Source organism: Solea senegalensis, linkage group LG14 (assembly GCF_019176455.1).
Source record: "Solea senegalensis isolate Sse05_10M linkage group LG14, IFAPA_SoseM_1, whole genome shotgun sequence".
In the NCBI taxonomy this organism is placed as follows: domain Eukaryota; kingdom Metazoa; phylum Chordata; class Actinopteri; order Pleuronectiformes; family Soleidae; genus Solea; species Solea senegalensis.
Window position 1 is genome coordinate 19,035,122 of NC_058034.1, and position 19,246 is coordinate 19,054,367.

Here is a 19,246-nt window from a genome sequence, read left to right on the forward strand (position 1 = left end):
CACTTGTCAAATATATATATATATATATATGTATATATGTATATGTATGTGTGTGTATATGTATGTATATATATATATATATATATATATATATATATGTATATATATATATACTAATATACTATACCTGTGATTTGTTATCCTTCCCCCTCAATACCCAGCATCTTTCCTGACTTAACATATGCACAGGCTTGTTGGTTCCTTCATAAGCAGACAACAAGCCTGTGTCAAGCCATTTACACGAGTCAAACCGGGGGGAAAAAAAGCATATTTATAGCAACATGATGCACGTGGGATTGTCTCCAAATAAAGTGCAGTGCACAGGCGAGTCAATGAAGGAACAGTGCAACAGCCAGGCTTACTGATGTATTTTTAACCATTCTTTAGACGGCAATGAAGCTTGGCAGTACCAAGGATTAAGAAACATACAGACGATCACTATGAATATGATCAGTTTGGTTAAGTTTGTTATGGGATTTGTTGACAGTCAGTGCCACTGATATACAATTTGTGTTTTAACTTTAAGTGATTGAAGAAAAATAAGGGATTTTTAATTGATACTAGAAAATTCTTCGCTAATCCAAACCCATTGGATTTCTAAGAAAAAGCACTGGGCTTGACCAAATCCCAATAGGCATGCAGCGTTGCATGTCTGCAACATAAACATAAACAGTTGCCTCTTTACCCTAATTACGTGTATGTGGAATAACTTTGTTGAATTAGGTAATAAAATTGTATAAAACTTCTATACCAAAGACAAATCCCGCCGCAACCTTGACGAGGTCGAGTCAGTCTTGTGTATCTTCAAATTTCTACACTCAGATCGACTGTAAATCTTTGTTTGTTATTTAATGTGTTTTAGTTAAAGGTTTCACTAATCAAGCTTAACAAATATGCTTAGTAAATGATGGACAATAATAGGTTTAAATAACATCCTCCCCTCTTCTGCTCTATTTAGCCAGAGCTCCCCTGTAAAAACAGAAGACAAAACCACAACTTAACTTCTTTTTTCCCCCCCCGAGAATCCTGTGGAAGGTACAAACTGCAAGGTGCTGCTGAACCAGACCATTATTTTATCACCAGGAAACGATATCTCATCCCTGGACACCCACTCTCTACCCACCATTATTATCTTGTCAGCCACTGAATCCAGGAAGGTAACAGCATTTCCCATTTTTATTATTTTAAAAATAGAAAGCCTGGTCAAATTTGGAGGAGCACGAGCACAGACACTGTGGGGGCATTATTAGAAATTAGATTGGGGTTGGAGCATTATTTGGCCGCTCGTTTCTGAAATGCTGAATCTTGAAGATCATGATCAAATCGCTGGATTAATTTTCAGGTTCTAATTATTGTACGAAACTGCGCCATAAGTCATTTTGGATCATTGCCTATTCAACCAATTAATGCATACACTCACCGACCACTGTATTATTTCAGCCATTATGCAACTGGCTGTTCACACAAATATTTAATCAGCCAGTTGCGTGACAGCAACTCAGTGCAAACTGCTGAAGTTCAAACTGAGCATCGAAATGTGGAAGAAAGGAAAAATGGCGCCATACAGACTGCTGATCTACAGGGATTTTCACACAACCATCTCTAGGGTTTACAGAGAATGGTCTGAAATAGAGGAAATATCTCGTGAGTGACACCTCTCTTGGTGAAAACATATTGGGATCAGAGGAGAATGGCCTGACTGGTTCAAAATGACAGAAAAGCAACAGTAACAACTCACTCAAAAAAAACAACCCTTTTTTTGTTTGAGTGCAAAACAAACCAAACCTTGAAGCAGATGCTGCCTATGGTAGCAGAACATAATTTGGACTCTTGTGTGTTAAGCCAGTCCCACACTAGAGGATAATTTGGCCAGATTTTGGTTCCCGACCTGGCCCTTTCCACAATCTTGGGTACTTTTGGATTATAGGCTGATTTAAACAGATTATCTGGCCAAATGATCCTGTAGTGTGAGGGGTTAACAGACACAATTATAATATCAATCATAATATACGCGACAGAACAGGCATATTTGAGGCAAATTATGATTGAGGCATAAACAGATCCCCACAATAACCAATAAATGTGAGGTGACTGGGCTGCCCACAGTGCAACGAGAATGAATGGGAAGACGGTCTCCCCAGCCTGGTGGACCGTAGAGGAAGAGGACAAGCTTGTGGATTTACGATCACAACCGAATGGAGAACAAACTGACGACGCCTCAGTGTCTATTTTTACATTCTGAAGTCACGTTAAATCACGCATGTTCCTGTGAAATCCCAAGTCCCTGGAATCCCCTCCAATAAATCATTTGATTAAACGCCAAGTGTGTGGTCCTGCATCTTGACTGGATCGTCTAGTCTGTGCTTTCTCGGGATTAAAACATTCTGTGATGAAGTTACAAAGTTCATTGTGTCCATCCACGTTTTTAAAATCAAGTCAGATTTGAAAATCCTCTAGTGTGGGGCTGTCATTAAAGTCTATGAAGAATGAAGTTACTGACCAGGCAGAAGAATTGGTGGTTTCCTAATTGAAGCATATCACACTCAAAGCCAATCCTGTCCACAGTCATTAGACCCAATTTAACAATCACAGTCATGATTACACATCTCCCCACTGCCTGTGTTAAGGTGTTCTCTTTTAAATCAAATGCACAAGTGGATCTCCAGTGGTCTCCAAAGAACTTACTTCCCCCACCGATTATTTAATTCAACACTGCAGTTGCACTTCTCATGGCATCTTGCTGCGTAAGTTATTGCCAGCTGTGCGCTAATCAAGTTGCCCCTAGTATTGAAGTATGTAGCAGGTAATAACAATCTCCGCCGGCAAAGACCACAAAGAACAGCTTATGGTGGGGCTGGACATGACTGAAACAGCATGATGCACTTTGAGCCTGAGGATGCAGCGCACAGTTTCCATAATGACAGCAGGACCGGCACTGAGTGGAGAGAAATGGTGGTCAATATGTGCCTGAAAGTGTGTTTGTTAAGCATGAGTGTGGTTAGACTTTTACCAACTATGGATTAGAGATGGGGAAGATATATCATCTCAGATAATATCCTGATTTAAAGATGTGCACATTTACATTATTGGGTATTTAAATGACTTTGCAAAAGCCAGTGTGTACAGCAGAGGCCTTCCTTGAGCCAGATTCAGCATCACATGACCTTTTTCTAGCGTCCTCCCTTCCACACAGGTCAAGTGTGGTTATGCTAATATGATGAAAACATGGAGACACCACCCCCTGCAACAAAGTTGTTTTTTTTTTTAAATGTTTTATGATTTGCTCTTGCATGTTTCCTGCACAATTTACCTTCCAGCAGAGCATCTGTATGTTTACTTGTATTCCAGGGTTTCTACACTCAATTCAATTACAAGTCTTCAATTTTGGATTCAATGCTAAAGTTGAAGGAAAATAGGAGTTAGAGTTGGAGCAACAATTAATGACGTAAATCATTAAAATAGAATGTCAAAATATTGTTCTCATCAAGATTCTAGCTATAATGTTTTGCCCATACCAATCACCCCTAGGATCCAATTCCAAATCTGCTTATCAATTCACGTTCTTATTGATACCACTAAAAATGGGTCAAATATTTGTGTGTAAAGTGTGAAAAAAAAAAGTCCAACAAAGCATTAAATGAAATACAGTATGTGACAATTAATGTTCACAGTACAACATGTACCTGCACCTGATGTATACAACAACTAACTTAACAGTTCTACATAAATAGAAGTACTTCAGCCTTTTCTGGTAGCACACGTTATATTATTACAGGCCAAGTCCGTCCCTTTAAGAAGGCGTATAAGTAGTTAGATGTGGAATTCTGGAAAGTAAAGTGTAGAACAGATGGTATTCAGTTCCACGAACTTACAATTCTCCATTCCAGTCCCTATGTTTAGCAAACGAAAACCAAGAGAAAAAACTTCAAAAAACCTTCTGCTAAGTCTTTACTCGTGTTTTCACTGTGAGCACAGTGCTTTGCTGATGGCTGTTTACCTGCTTCCCCCACTTTACCCCGCTGACATCAATTTAGGTCAGCTAATAAAAATGGCTGAACAGAAGCAACAGCAGAGCGGCGATAAAGTGTTTAATGGCAGCTAACATCACAGGCAGCTACCAGACAGCAACAACAGCCACAGTTTTTTTCTGTCCTCTTATGTTAGAGAAATTCCATCATCAGACTGGATCTCAACTGCTGACCCAGTCACATTAGAGTAAACACTGGCCATTCATTGAGACACTGAGATTTGCACGGTGCAATTTATCTGTATAGACAGGCTCAAATAGCAGGACGAGGCGGCTGTCTGCATGCAAGAGAAGAGGACCGGTCGCCCTGACAATGCACACTGAGAGATGACAGATGTTAAGTGAGACTTTGCTATGGCATTTCTACAGAGTCAGCTATGCTTTTACTATCTCTGGCTGCTTTTAGGCCGCTGAGGGAAAAATGCTTCAAATCAATGCACACGGCTGCTTTATGGCAATATTGGATTTACAGGACTTTTGCATCAGTGCCACTGGTTTTTAAGTGCTGTAATTTGTCAGACCTTTAATTTAGCAAATTGTTCGACAAACATTCAGTGTTTGAACATCCTCTCAAGTGAGTTTGCAGAGATTTTATAGTATCACAGCATACAATGGATGTTGTAAAAAAAAAAAACAGATTTCCTCTATCCATATTGTTCGCCCTTAAGCTGTTTTTAGAAATGAACTCTGGAAAATGTCCAGAGAATTGAGCAAATTGTCTGAGTACCGTCCCGTTGGTATTAACATTCATCGTCGGTGATGTATTCGCGTGTAGATCTTGCTAAGTACTGGACTGAACCGCTCCCAATCTATCCTGAATGCATACTAATATCCAATCGCAAAAAACACACTCAGAGGTGGTTTGAGGACACGTGGCCACATTACTAAAATGAGCATGAGCAGAATCTGTCTTCAAGCGATCGTCTCCTTGGCTGTTACAGCTCCACTATCTTTTCTTTTGTAATCAACACCCAAACATTGATTTATTATCTTATTTCATGTTATAGCAGTGTATCACTTTGATTTACACGAGTTTCTCCCGACTCTTCCCTGTCTCTGTCACAAACACAAACACATTGACAATCAACAGAGACAGACTTGTTGAAACCATATTGTTCTTGCAAACAGACATGACGTCAATGTGTATTTTCATACAGGGCAGACGTAAACTCAACATGCGACTGAATCACCAAGAACGGACATTGGGTTACAGACTTTGATTTCATCTACGGTTCGGTTTCCGAAATAAATAACCCTAATAATTATTGTTTACTCATTACTGTCCAATTTGCAAACATTTGTCAACGTCTCCACGAATAAACCTGATGCTCCTCCTGCTGTTTTCACCCATGCATGGCGACGTTGCACTCAAATCACTTTCATTTTAATCACTTTCCCTCTTGAATGTCTCTTCACCGGGGAGGTGCCGTTTTTGAAAGGAAAATAATCAGTAAATAAGACAAACAAGTAATCTTGTATTTTTGAACGGTCTATGGGAAGTCACATAGCAGTGCTACCTGAAAATAGGGTTTCTCCAAATGCCACGGTGTAACTCTAACACTGAGTTTGATTAGTTGCAGCAAAGGGAAAGAACTTGCAGTTAATGAGATGCCTTAACATTTTTTTCTCTATTTAATAAGTTACTTTACAGCCAACCTTCACACTGGGACTTTTAGGAAGATTCATCAAAACTATGTCTTTTCAGTTAATAGGAAAGAGATGGTCTTCTGTTTTGTTTGTGTTCAATTTTGTTTCAAAGTTGCGCCAGTGTGTAATGATGAATTCCCATTACATGGATTGGAGGTAATTGTCCCTTGTTTTTATGGTCTCTCTGTCCTTGTTTATTCTTTGCCCATCGACTTTTCTAAAAGCAGGGTCCAATTTGTTGCCTGATTGCAGTCATCAAATGTGTGCAAAAAAAGGAGAAATACTGACCTGACTCCTCAAAGTCTTGGTTGGCCAAATTCCAGGAATCTCGGATTTGCAGTAAACTGGTTTCCATAGCCCTCAGATTCACCTCAGGGCAATTACACTGTGGGTAGTCCACCGCACACTGGCACCAGCAGTCATTGTCCCGGCACACAAACTGGCCCTCCTCATTACAGCCAATGTAGCTGAGAGCTGCCTGCACGAACCTGGCCCTCAGATACTCTGGCAGCACGGCCTGCAGACCTGAGGCAAGGACATGGACATGGAAATGCCACATAGATGAGTGAAGAGGGAACTGTAAGCACTTTGGGTTTTACAGAAAATGTGTTTAGATGTGCTGCTGCATGCTGGATCTGTAAATTGCTCAAGGGCGACACTCATTTTCTCTGCTTTTTTTTTTTTTTTGCCACACTTGACATATGCTTGGTGTCACATGCAGTATGCTGAGATTCACTTAAAGTTTTTACAGCACACAAGTTCTGCTGCTTTTGTTCTGAATGATTACTGCCGCAAATTCACTTCAGAACTCTGCGAGCATGCATGGCAAAGAAAAAACAAAAAAAACTAAAAAAAAGGGGGGGCGAAAGAGTGATTGAAGCTAAATTTGTTCTGACACTCTAATGTTGCAGTTATAAGCTTGCCAGAGAACAGACAGTGTGACAATTTCATCAGAAATTGGGGGAGTTCAATTATGGATGGCCAACCTTGCAAATGAATCTTGTTTTCAGGGCTCTGAACCAAAACGGAGCTGACAGAGTCGAGGTTGTCATAGTTACTGCATCCGAGAGGGCCCGTCCTTGTTTCGGTCACCTTAAGGGAGAAAAACAGAGGCACATAACAATAATCCACACTGAGAAGGAAGACCACTAATGTCATTAAATATACAAAAAAGAGATAAATGAAATAAATAAAGGGGGGGAAACTAGCAAACGTCACGCAGAATAAGATTAACGACATCCTTCCTGTTTGCAATGTGCTCTCTTGAGAAACAAAATATATTACGCATTATTTAGACTTCTCTGTTGTGCAAATCATATTTAGGATAATGACTCAGTGAGCCAGTGGCTTGGAAATTGAGTTGTGATAAGGATCCCCGGAGTAAAGCATAATGAGTAAGTTGCGGTGTCATCTGTCAAATCCATCTCCACATTGTGTTTACCTATTACAATGCCCACTGACAAGACATAACATGCAGAAATCCATTGTGATGCCAGCGTACGCGCGTCTTATTCAGTTATAAACACACCTAAGGATTTGTGTAATTGCCTGATGCAAAATTGTACACCAGATTCACAATATTGTAACAGAACTAAACGGGCTGTAATTTGATTAGAGGATTGGCAACACAATCAACTTGGATCTGTGGGCCTTTTTTTTTCCAAATAAAGCATGGAAGAGTATTTCTGTTTTACTCCTGCAATATTGCACACTTACTTTTAAAATGTGTCAACTGTGTTAACGTTAACTCCATCTATCATTTTGATTCCATGCATACTTATGCCCTGTCTAAACTGTGTGCACACACAATGGCACTCTGAACTCCTCAGCCTCTACCAGCACTGATGAGTGACATCGCTTGAGGCAATTTCAGATTGTTCACAGCCCCCCGTCCCCCCAGAGCTCCAAAGGTCTTTACACTTCTTTTCTTAGAGATGCAGTAATAATCCCTGAAAACCTGTGAAATTGAGCTCCCTATGACTAATCCAAACATGCACTTGGTTTGATCAATATTCACTTCTCATGGTTCTTTCAATTTAATGTCTCACCACCTTGCAACACATTTAAACTGCTTTTTTTATTGATACAATGTTGTAAAACTATAGACCAATGCGATCCATTACTTATGCTCTCTTATGTTTTACTATGCTAGGTGTTCTATTAAACTCCACATACATGTGCAAACATCAGGCACAGCATTGGTGTCATAACCCGATGCTGTGCCTAGTGGGGGGCACGGCACACTATCACTGACCTAAATGATCCTCAGAAAAGCAAATAGGGTTAGCAAATAGCCTATTTTATAATGGTGTGTGTGTGTGTGTGTATATATATATACATATCTGTTTTTATGGTGCATTTCTAGTCTTGATGACCACTGGAGGCCCATTTATAAAAACCGGAGACCGACGGAGCCTTTTGTCCGTACTTAGCTTTCATTTCATCCATTGTGTGCCAAAAACAGACAGAACGGAGCAATACCACTGGTAATCTTCGGGGCAGTATAGAGTCAGTCAGGAAAACAACAAAGACTTTATACGGGCATTTATAACTAGTTGCCATAGTTCACTGGATTATCCCTGGAGTCAGAAAAGAGAGTGACTGTCAAGCATTAGGCCCTCATGCACTGGTGCTGACATACTTAAATATGTGTGGTCTAACATTCCACCACTGCAAAATCCACTTGCGTTTCAGTCTATTTTGGATCAAGTGCAATAAAGTAACCTCTTCAATGGTCGCCATGTTTGTTGATGCCTGCAACTGGTACTGCCCTCTAAAGCAGGGGTGTCAAACATATGGCCCGGGGGCCAGAACTGGCCCACCAGAGGGTCCAATCCGGCCCACAGGATGAATTTGTTAAAATTTCACACTACGATTACAATCTAAATCTATTCCAGATACCTGTGACTAAATGTTTGTGCCTTTATAGAGCCAGTGTGATGTGTAAATAGCACATTCAGGCACAATATTGTTGAAATTGCACTTATATTTCTCAAGAAACTTCATGTTTTGTAATAATATCCTCCATTAAATGTAAAACAAAGGAGAAAAAAAGCAAGGAGTTCTTGTTGTTAATAGGTTATTATGCTATTATTTTACTATTTTTACAGGTCTGGCCCACTTTAGATCAAATTGTGCTGTATGTGGCCCCTGAACAAAAATGAGTTTGACACCCCTGCTCTAAAGGAAGTATGTAGGGTAGTGACAGAGATAACGTTTGGGTATTTGGGTAACAGTTTGAGTATGAATGGACCTTAGAAGTACTTTACACTGCACTTTGCCACATTCAGTGCTGCCAGGACCACTTTAGGTTTAAAGGGGGTGAAGGGACACTTCAGCAGCCAGGATCCAACCTCCAACCTTCCATTTACTTTGACAACAGTGAGGGGCCTCACATAACACTTGGACTCGTGATGGGAATGTCGTCGATTGTTGTTGACATTTTATGAGTGTAACAGTAACACTGCGATATGACTGGTGTTTGAATGGAATGTTGAATCCTCAAAGTGTCTTATTTGTTTACCCTGCTTGTATTGTCACATCAATGGACACTTGACATGCTTTACTCTCTGAAATATTGTTTCCCTCCATGGACAATAAAGTTCCCATTTTATTCTAAATGGGTTTGGTTGTTTTGAAGGTGTTCTCGACAAAGTCAGAAAAAATAACAAAACAGCAAAACAGACTTAAATCATGGGCTGAAAGGCAGCAGGAGCAGCAGACCTCACACTCGGAGCATCTCTCCTTTCAGATGCTGCCACAGGAGCTTTTGAGCCGAGGTGCAGCCCTTTGAGGATTGAGCATGTCGCACCTAGTGGAGCGACCTGCTCAATCCTCTTTGTGCTGTAGAGAACTGAGAAAACGGACTGGGCGAATTCACATGTAGCCTTATCCAGCCATAATGTACAGGATGTTTTTTGTTTGTTATTTTGTGCACACAGCACGGAGATCCGTAAATACATATGTGCTCAACAATGTAACAAGTGTTTTTTTTTTTTTCTCCTCCAATTGCTGTGTACCTGGGGTGAACTTGAAAACAAAACTACAGTGGGACTGCGTCATCCATATGTGTGATTTTTTTCCAATCATAGCCAATCAAGCCACCTTTTTTCCCCTGCTCTCCTGTAGTTTTCAGAATGTTGGCCAATTTAATGATGGAGAAAGAGCACAGCGAAATGCAGTTTTCACTCCCAGCGGAAACTGATGTCTGTGTGGGAGGGGTAAAGTTTCCATGAGAAAATGAAAATAATTGACACTCCAAGACAGAGACTGAGGGTTGGAGGAGTGCAGCTTGAGGAGAGAACACATTTGGTTTGCTTGAGTTTTTCTTGTCCCGGGAGAACTCTTGTACAAATCTAGGAAATGGTTCACTGACATCTATTGAGGTGCCAAACAAATTGGCAGAATTTGTTGGTGTAGCTCTAAGACAGGGTCATTTTCAAGGCTGTGTGAGGAAGATTTGGCCTCCTTTATTTATCTCCATGCCACATGTGTTATTATGGCATTTCTGTGTATCAGACAATCTGTCACAGAACAGCTATGTGTACATAATTAGCAGTGAGACATGACTGACAGATGACGGCTCTGTTTCACAGACGCCATTGGAGGCACGATCTGCTCTGTCATGAGTGTCCGATTTGAGTCCAATTTATTGCAAATGACTCAGGGAGTGCAGTTGTCAAAAATATTGACATTAATCAATGCTAAAACTTAGTGATGGATTAAAACTATTGATACCAACAGTGCCCTCTTCTGTAATGTTAAAATACAATGTTATTTTCACAGGACAACACAATTATTTGAGCCTACAAGTTACTAAATTGAAGTCCCTAAATTGAAGCCGAGAAAGTCGACCAGCAACGAGAAAAAGAGAGGCAGTCGGAAATTGTATCAAGTATTTAATATTATCCTGGGCTTGAGTATCATGTTTGAAATCCCAGTATCATGACATACTAATCAGGAAAAGGCTGCTGTTGCCTGTTGCCTCATGGCAAAATGAGGGAAAAACTAAATTGGACTGAGCCATGTTGCATGTTTTCTTCGTGTCTGCGTAGGCTTTCTCCTCCCACAGTCCACAGACATGTAAAGTGCCTTGTGGATGTGTAAAAAAAAATTGTGTAAATGGTTGTTGGTTTCTGTGATAGACTGGCAGTCTGTTCGGCTTGTACTCAAAGTATCATCAAGTATGACACAGGACATGAGAGCGGGAGATAATTAATTAATTAGTTCCACTCTCTGTAACAAAAGCCAACATCCTGAAAATGCACTGAGTAAAAAAAAAAGGTTTGTGTCAAAAAGTTATGGAGAGGCTGGTGCTAATATAAATAAATGAGAACATGGCTTAATGACAGCAAATCTGACAGACTGTGGCGGACAAGATAATATTTCTTGTGTAGCATCTGTTGCTTGATTGGACTTATTTATGAGGAAAAATTAAGGGAACGCATCCTCTTCTTGTTTTTCAATCAGAACTCCAATTGTGTGCCGGAGAGACATGGTTGCAGTGGGACAACTGGAGGTGTTGAAGCTGCTCAGGGAGATGATGAACAGCTTCACTCCACCGCGACGTGTGTGTGTGTGTGTGCTTCTATTACCAGTTGGGGTAGCGATCTATTAAAAGGCACACAATGTTTTTCTGCTGGCGTGACTCCAAAGCACTTTCTGTATTTACATTTATTCCAAATGAAAATCTGATTCAATGTGTGGGGTTGACTGAATACAATAACACAAAGTAAAGTGAAAAGTCAGCATCTTTGATGTTGACTGCTTACATTTTCTGAAGCTGTCGGGCTACAGAGAAACTACACTGCCGAGATTGGTGAATTAAAATAATGGAGGCAAAGAGGTTTCAATACATATTAATTCATTTTTGTTTTTGTTTACGTTGAATATGTTGATGATCTCGCTAAATCTAGCTGTATAGTCTCTACAAATGAGAAAGAAGTAAAAGGAAAAGAAAAGTGGATCTTTTCACACCCTGTTCACTTGAATGACCCGGTGGTGAAATTGTGATTTTGAAACACTAATGTGCCTCGGAAAAGTAATTTGAGTTGTGCTTCAAACTGAGACGCTCCACAGCCTTATTGCAAAGGCCTCCTTTATTATATTGAGCCAATGATGCTCAATATAATATCAGCGAATATGTAAAACTATGCACATAAACCAGAACGATCTAAAATGTCATTACATTTCAAGCTGGAGTGAAGAGTCAAACAATGCCACTTGGGAGTGGATTGTTGCCAATTAATCACAAGATGTTTTACACTGAACATCTAAAATTGTTGGACAGATTAAAAAATAAAAACTACATTTGGTGATCCAAATGGAGTAAAGTTAATTAAAAATGTGTATGAAATTGAGTTGACATAACTTGTTAATTGTAAGTTGTTATGTGAGTGAACCTCATTCATTAATTAAGTCCTTTTCTTAAACATTTAAGAACAGTTTCATCTCAGAATCAGTAGGAAAAAGGTGAATTGTAACATCTCTAACTCATTATTGAGTTTCTATAACTGATTTCATGCAAACAGAGATTGTTTGCTTTGAAACCACTTCTTCATTCAACATTTTCGAAACTTCTTTTTTTGTTGCTGTATTCTAGGATCTAAAATGTTTGATTATGAGAAAACCTACAGCTTCTGAGTTCCAGATTTGAATAATCCCCCAGATGGTGGTTTATTAAAATCTGTGACACAGACTCCGTGCTGCAGCACAGTGATTGCAGAACTGCAAAATATAAACGAAAATGTTCACGAAGAGATTCTGCCCTGTGTGGATATTTGACTCAGGATCGGAGAGTCAGCTAAGTTTAGCCGATCAAAGACTGCGTCGTGATAAGGACGGAGTGACATTACAGCAGATTTGTGCCTGACAAGAAAGAGGGACATTGAAAATCGTCTGATTTTTTTTTTCTCTTCTCTTTTTAGCTCATGTTGATTTCTTCACAATCTCAGCTCAGTCATCTTTCACAAAAGCCTGATATAGAGCACATATATATATATATATATATATATATATATATATATATCCAGGCTGCACAGGCAAAGATAAAGTGCCATCCTGAAGGGACATCCATCTCCTCCTTCTCCGTTAGTCTCAAATTATTGCCAAACACCATGACGGTGTCTCCTTTTAATATTTTCCCAAAGGTTCAATAAAAGTAAGCACATCCCTTTGCTAGATTAATGACAGAAACAGTGGTTTCCAGCCCAGAGGAAGAGGAAGAGTTTTGCCGCTGTGGGCTGAAATATTCTTTCTTTTGACGTCTACTTTTTTTGACGACTCCAAGGTCAGTGCAGAGACGAAGCACAAAGAGTAAAAGCTGGGAGCCTTGTTATGTATTATCCACATCATTTTGGTCTCCAGCTCAAAAATACTAGGTAACTGCAGAGGCCACCGTTTGTCATCGTTACAAAAAAAGACATCGAGTGAATAACTGACTTCCATTCTCTTTTAATATTGATGCGTTAACACAATTAATTAAAATCTGAGGAGCCTCCACAGGGAGCTGCAGATTAATCCCTAACATAGACAGATGTCGAACTTAAAGGGGGAAAAAATGGACCAAATGCAAATCTAAAGATGACTTTTCTATGCATAGCAATGAGACCATCTGCAAAAATAAAGAACCCAGTGGAGCAGAGCATGTGTGCACAGTCAGACTGTGCTATTAGGAATCGACCCCAAAAGAAAAGTCCTTTGCTTTCCCCTTTTTGATTTCATCACTTTCAGCACCTCATGGGGCTTCTTTTTTTTTTTCTTTTCTTCCCTAAAAGGGGAGAAAACACACTTAAAATGCAAAATGTAAATGACAACGGATCAGTCGGTGGGGGAATTATTAATGTGCCATAATTGAGTACAAGATAATTGTGCTGACTGTGTTGGAATAACTAACAGCTGCATTTAATGGAACATTTAATTGCACTTAAAGGCTTTTCTAGAATAAGCAGTTTTTGGTGCTTACACATGCTGTGGATGTGACTTGTTTATCTTATCATTATGAATTTCACTTTGCCCTACAGGCATGGTTTCTGGTGTCTCCGTAGTGTCTAATTGCTCCCGTAGAATGTATTAATCCTCAAAGTATTCCTTGCGCAACTTGTGCTATCGGGACCTTTTTATTTAACTAGAGACTGACTGATATTACTGCAGTAATACATAATTATTGTGCGGTAAATAAAAACAAAATGACCACATGGAGAAGTGCAGTCTCTAATATGTCAGGGATTTTGTTTTATGAATGGCCTTTTGGTGCAAAACATATTTATTAGTTTGTGATTATAGCGTAATTGCAATTACTTCATTTTGTAAGGACTGTGGTCTCTCAGCATGGACTTGAAGGAACAAAATATGTAATCAATTAAATGAGGATTAGAAGAAAAGTAAACACAATCATTTGTGTTAGCTTATTAAAAGCTAACAACTTTTATAATTTGCAGAGAAATTGTACAGAGCAGGTATAAGGGGGTTCATTTATTTCCATACACACACACATATAAGCTGTATATGCAACAAATTGACCCATCTGCAAAAAGTGAGGCAGACACAAATTAGCACAACTAAATTATTAAGTTAAGAATCACAGATGGAAAGAAATATATATATATATATTTTTTTTTTTCCACCCTCACCACATGGTACACACCCTGCAGCCTTCTTGATTAGAGGGCAATTAAATATGTTGTATTTATTCATTTATTTATGTCTTTATTTGTTCATTTATTTGGGAAATTGCAGAGAAACATCTGCCATCTCAGGTTGACTCGCTGAATTAGGAGCGGCAGCGCTGTCAGGTGCCACCAAGAAAACCAACCGGATACAAACAAACTAACAAAAAAAAAAAGTTTTTACCAGCGGAAACAACTGTGGTTAAGAACTGCTGCCATCGTCTCTCTTGAGAGCACAGTTGTTATTTATTTACTTTTCCTTTCCTTTCAGTGATACAATATTAAGTTTGACGCAATAACCACGACAGCCCTGTGATGTATACTAGTGAGCTACAAAGCAACAAAAGCTCATCTATATTTATGAGATCCTATACAGTATATATATATATATGTATATATACTGTACGCCACAGCTTAGCTGCTGTTTATTGTTATTTACAAAAAAGAAAAGATCATTTCGACGTATAAGCTTGCGGAACTCTACATATCTCAGGTAACTTTGTTCTCCGGGATTAAGATGTGGTCACTGCCAATGACATCGTTACCATCAAGCCATTCACTGAGCCCTTGTGCCCCATACGGAAGCCACTGAATTTGCTCCTTTGCCTCCATTCATTTAACTTCCTTCTTCCACGTGTCTGTGTATCCAAGCAGCAAGCAAATACTCCCCAGTGAGCCCTGAAGACATCTTTTTTTAGTTCTTGCCACATCGTGCACTTTGTCCGTGGAAATAGTGCTGCCTGCTGCCAGACATGTTGTTCATGGGAGAAAAAAAACACGAAACAACAACACTGCTGCTTGGAAAAGTTCCACTGGGTGACAACACAGCAGCCCCGTGCACACTCACGGTGGCTTAGGACGTGTCCTTTTAACTTTTACAGCCGGGGAGAGTCTGAGCCATCATAACTGGCTGGATCGCGGCACAGCTGCCTCCGTTTTACAGTTGTTTGGTCTGGAGCTGTCACGAGAGACTATTACGCACATGCACACACACTCAGATACACTTTATTTGATAAATTGCAACATGGAATGTGCTGAAATGTTACAGTCACATAAGAAACAATAAAATAATAAGAAAACCATTCTTATTTCTTTGGTAGGCAGGTAGTCCTAATATACTGTGAATACACATCTAGGCTTCTCTAAGAGCTAAATTTATGAATAATAAATTGAATAAAAGGACCATGATAAAAGGAAATTATGCTGCAAATAGACTGTTAAAATACCCGTGCTATCTAAAATCAGATTATGCCTTCCACCATGTACTGATTGATGATAGCCTGCGTGTTCTTGGTGTGTGGCCTCAGCAGGGCAACACAGCGCTTCGCATTTTACCATCGTCAACCCCTACAAATGCTTGTGAGGCACATCCATTATTTAAAAAAAAAAACATACGGCTTTAATAGTATTATAAGCCTGGGAAGGCGGGGAGTGTTTTACTGATGAAGATTCATCACTGCTGTGAATCCCTCATATGAATAATTCCACCAAAACAGCATAAAATGTCACTTAGTGAGCCGGTGGTGTCAGATATTTGAGCAACAATGGACTTTAAATGGGTGCACTTTCTACTCACTGGACAAGAAGAAGGAAAAAACCACAACAAGACGGCATTAATGTTTCATGAAAATCATCGCTCATTTCAAAATTGCCTTATTTGGCGCACCTTCAAGAATAGTCGTCGGCTTAATCACCACCATGCAGAGTGTGTGTGCAAATCCACATTTGCATCAGAGATGCATTTCCGCCTGTTTATTCAGTCTTTGAGGATTTCAGTGCATGTTTTAAGACCACTTTGTTGCACTGGCTTACACTCTAATGTCAAGCGGGGAGGGATAAGCTCATAAACTATAAGCAAGAAAAAAAGGGGAAGACGGTGGGGAAAATAGCATCAGAATGAGATTATTGTGTGCCCTGAAAGAGAGAGAGGAAAAAAAAAGATGCCACTCAAAGCCACAGGGGAACCGAGGGAACCTTTGGAAGAAGAAAGTAGAATTTAATACTTTATATACTGTTATACAGTATTTACTCTGTTTCACTATGGGATATTAAGCTGTACTGTTCGCAGAAAGTACCAGACGCTTGAAAGTGGACCAAGTGAGAAAATGCGATTCCATATAGTGTTGACGCTCTTCCGGGCTTTGCTTCTTTTAACCAGCTGCAGATTAAAGATAAAAAGCCATCGCTGCAGGAGGTGGAATTTCTTCAAAATGTCTACATCGACAGTCTACGGCTGCACAACTAATCATGAGATAATCAAACGGCAAGATAATAAACTGTATATCTGCAATATCCAAATCAAAAGACAAAGATTATTTGATTGATTGTTTTTTTTTCACAGTGAAATACTGCAGTGCTGCAAAAATTCACTTGCTCTACAGACAAGGACAATAACAGATAAGATTGTCAAAATCAGCAAAATCAAGATTTGGATTTTGCAGTACCAGTTTCCAATCATAACATCATAACCATAAAAATCATAATCATAACATATGTCAGATACTACAGATTCATGCCCACATATCATATTCTTTGATTATGACATATCAAGCAACAACACGTGTATAGATCATGTTAAAGTGCTGACGAACAGTAATCGTCATCATTTCATTCTGAATGATGACGATTATGTCCCAAATTGTAACCCACAGTAGCCATCACCTGATTCCAGAAGCTTAATTTTGTTATAAGTTATGTCCTTCTTGTTCTTCTTTTCCAGTAAATGAAGTGCAACACTGCATGACTGACTGAACACTCAGGGCTCAAACAGCAAAGTGGGTCAAACGTTCCATATTACTTCTCCTCCCTGTCAATGATATTCTCCTCCCGAACTTTAGTTTAATGAATCTTCAATATGGCAGAGCCTTGGCTGTAAATCAAAGGTAAGTACACGTATTGACGCAGCGTTCTCCGTGTGCCTTCCGCGCCCCGATCCAGGCTAAGAAAGGGCTGCTTGAGAATGTCCGTCTGTCCTTCATCTCCGCGACACGTCGACGTGTCGCAGAAATGTTTGAAAAATGACTCGCGAAGCAAATTACTGAAATGAAAGAGCTGATTCATCGTGCTCTGTAACATGGGATCCCTCCCCCCCGTCCCCCGTCCCACCTACACTATCTCCTTTTTCCTGTCTTTGATTATTTTCCACTGCTAATGTGCTCAGACCTGCAGGTCTCCAGGCCAGACATTTTAAATGTGTTATCTCTTTAAAGCAGGGGAACCAGACTTTGTCTTGGCATCCGTCTTCATTGGTGTAAGAAAAACCTGTTCAAAATTAAAGGCTGCTGATGCTGAGAATATTTCACATCAGCCTCCTGAAAATGCCTCACAAACAAATGTACCCCAGAGGACTTTCACTCTATTCATCTCAATCAGCAGGGTTTTTAGCAGGACCTTGGTTCAGTGGCGGCTGCCAAATCAGCTCTATGTCCTCTTGCCAATTCACTTTAGAGAATGTAGAGTTTTTATCTCCGACGGACTATATAGTGACGCATCAATAACTGCAAGTCCATGAAAAATGGGCCACGATTCAGAAAAAGGCAAGCAATTTAGTTTTTTTTTAGCCGCAGCTTCAGAGCCTTAATGATGGAAATAGCAGTGTTTTTACTTCTTAGTGGAGATTGTATTGGCTTCGTGTTACTGACACCCATTTTTTTTTTTTTTTTTAAATGAAATGAAATCTACTTACAGTAGTTATCAATTCATTGATGTATCGTGAAAACAAAACCCCCAAAGCATTACATTTACAAGAAAGGACCAATACATCACTAAAGTTACAGAAATGATATGAGTGAGAACAGATATAACTCTTTTGAAATTGATAAAGGACGACAAAAAAAGGGAAAAACAATACCTAGTCTAGTGTACGAGGAGCAATTGCCCCTTTCAATTACACAGTATGTTACCAGGGAACGTGTGCACCACCTGTCCTCCATCCCACCATGTGGTTCGTGTAATTTCATTCGGCAACCAAGTACAAACAATTAGTCAACTAAATCACCGTGTAATTTTGTGAAATGAACAATAATAATAATAATTGTAGTCATTAAAATATGTTTCTAAAAGCATTTTTCTTGCATTTGTATCAGCTTTTTTAACAAGACTGGATGAGATGAGACAGATCCACTTGATTTTGCATTTTGCAAACAGGTTCTTAATAATCTCAGTGGGATTATTTATTGGATAAATAAAGGTTAAACATTATTATGTTTTTTTTCATTGTGTTATTAAACAGTGATTAGGGCTTAACGATTTGGATAAAGTAGTAATTGCAGTATACAGCATTTAAATCAAGGTTTAATTCAGTATTTACTGTTATATAGATTAAAAACAAGATAGAGCGCTACCACATGAGATACCATCAAGTGATGGTGCCTCTTGAGGTGATAAGTCAGCAGAGGTCCACCCTGCCGGAAATTATTGGAAGAAGACGAAAGTAGAGGTCTCAGACCCCCCCATTTTTATTTTTAAAGTCTTATATTTTCCTGTTTTTGAGCTATGTAGTTTTTCCAGGATAAAGGGTAATGATGCCGGTATAATATGGATTGGAATCACATCACATCACATAATAATGGCTTTGTGTTTTTGCCAAATTGATATTTTAATTCCGTGACCTTTCTTCAGTCATAGGATGACACCTGAGCCAGCTCCATTTTCTATTGAAGACCATTAAATCTGCAAATGCCACTAAATGGATCTTTTGAATTGAGATTTTTTAGATGCTCTTCCATTTCGTCCCATCTATTTTACGCTCAATTGATTTCAGGTCATTTTCACATTATCGCATTTTTCCTTCACAAAGTCTAACCATTGTCTCATGCCAAAGCACACATTTGCAAAATGTCAATGCAGCAAAGTGACTCCACCACAGATCTAAACATAGGTAATATGAGATTGATTCTGCAAAGAA

The 19,246-nt window shown here is 39.3% G+C and overlaps 1 protein-coding gene across 2 annotated transcripts in view; it reads right to left on the reverse strand.

The window, feature by feature from the left end:
* Positions 1 to 19,246, reverse strand: part of brinp3a.1 (bone morphogenetic protein/retinoic acid inducible neural-specific 3a, tandem duplicate 1) — a 53,376-nt gene that overhangs the window by 12,175 nt on the left and 21,955 nt on the right. For both annotated transcript variants that reach the window (XM_044044792.1, XM_044044791.1), the window contains exons 5-6: positions 6,661 to 6,766; positions 5,963 to 6,199 (exon numbers count right to left, since the gene is read on the reverse strand). In XM_044044792.1, coding sequence (XP_043900727.1) covers positions 5,963 to 6,199; positions 6,661 to 6,766 — 343 coding nt within the window. The remainder of the gene's footprint in view (positions 1 to 5,962; positions 6,200 to 6,660; positions 6,767 to 19,246) is intronic.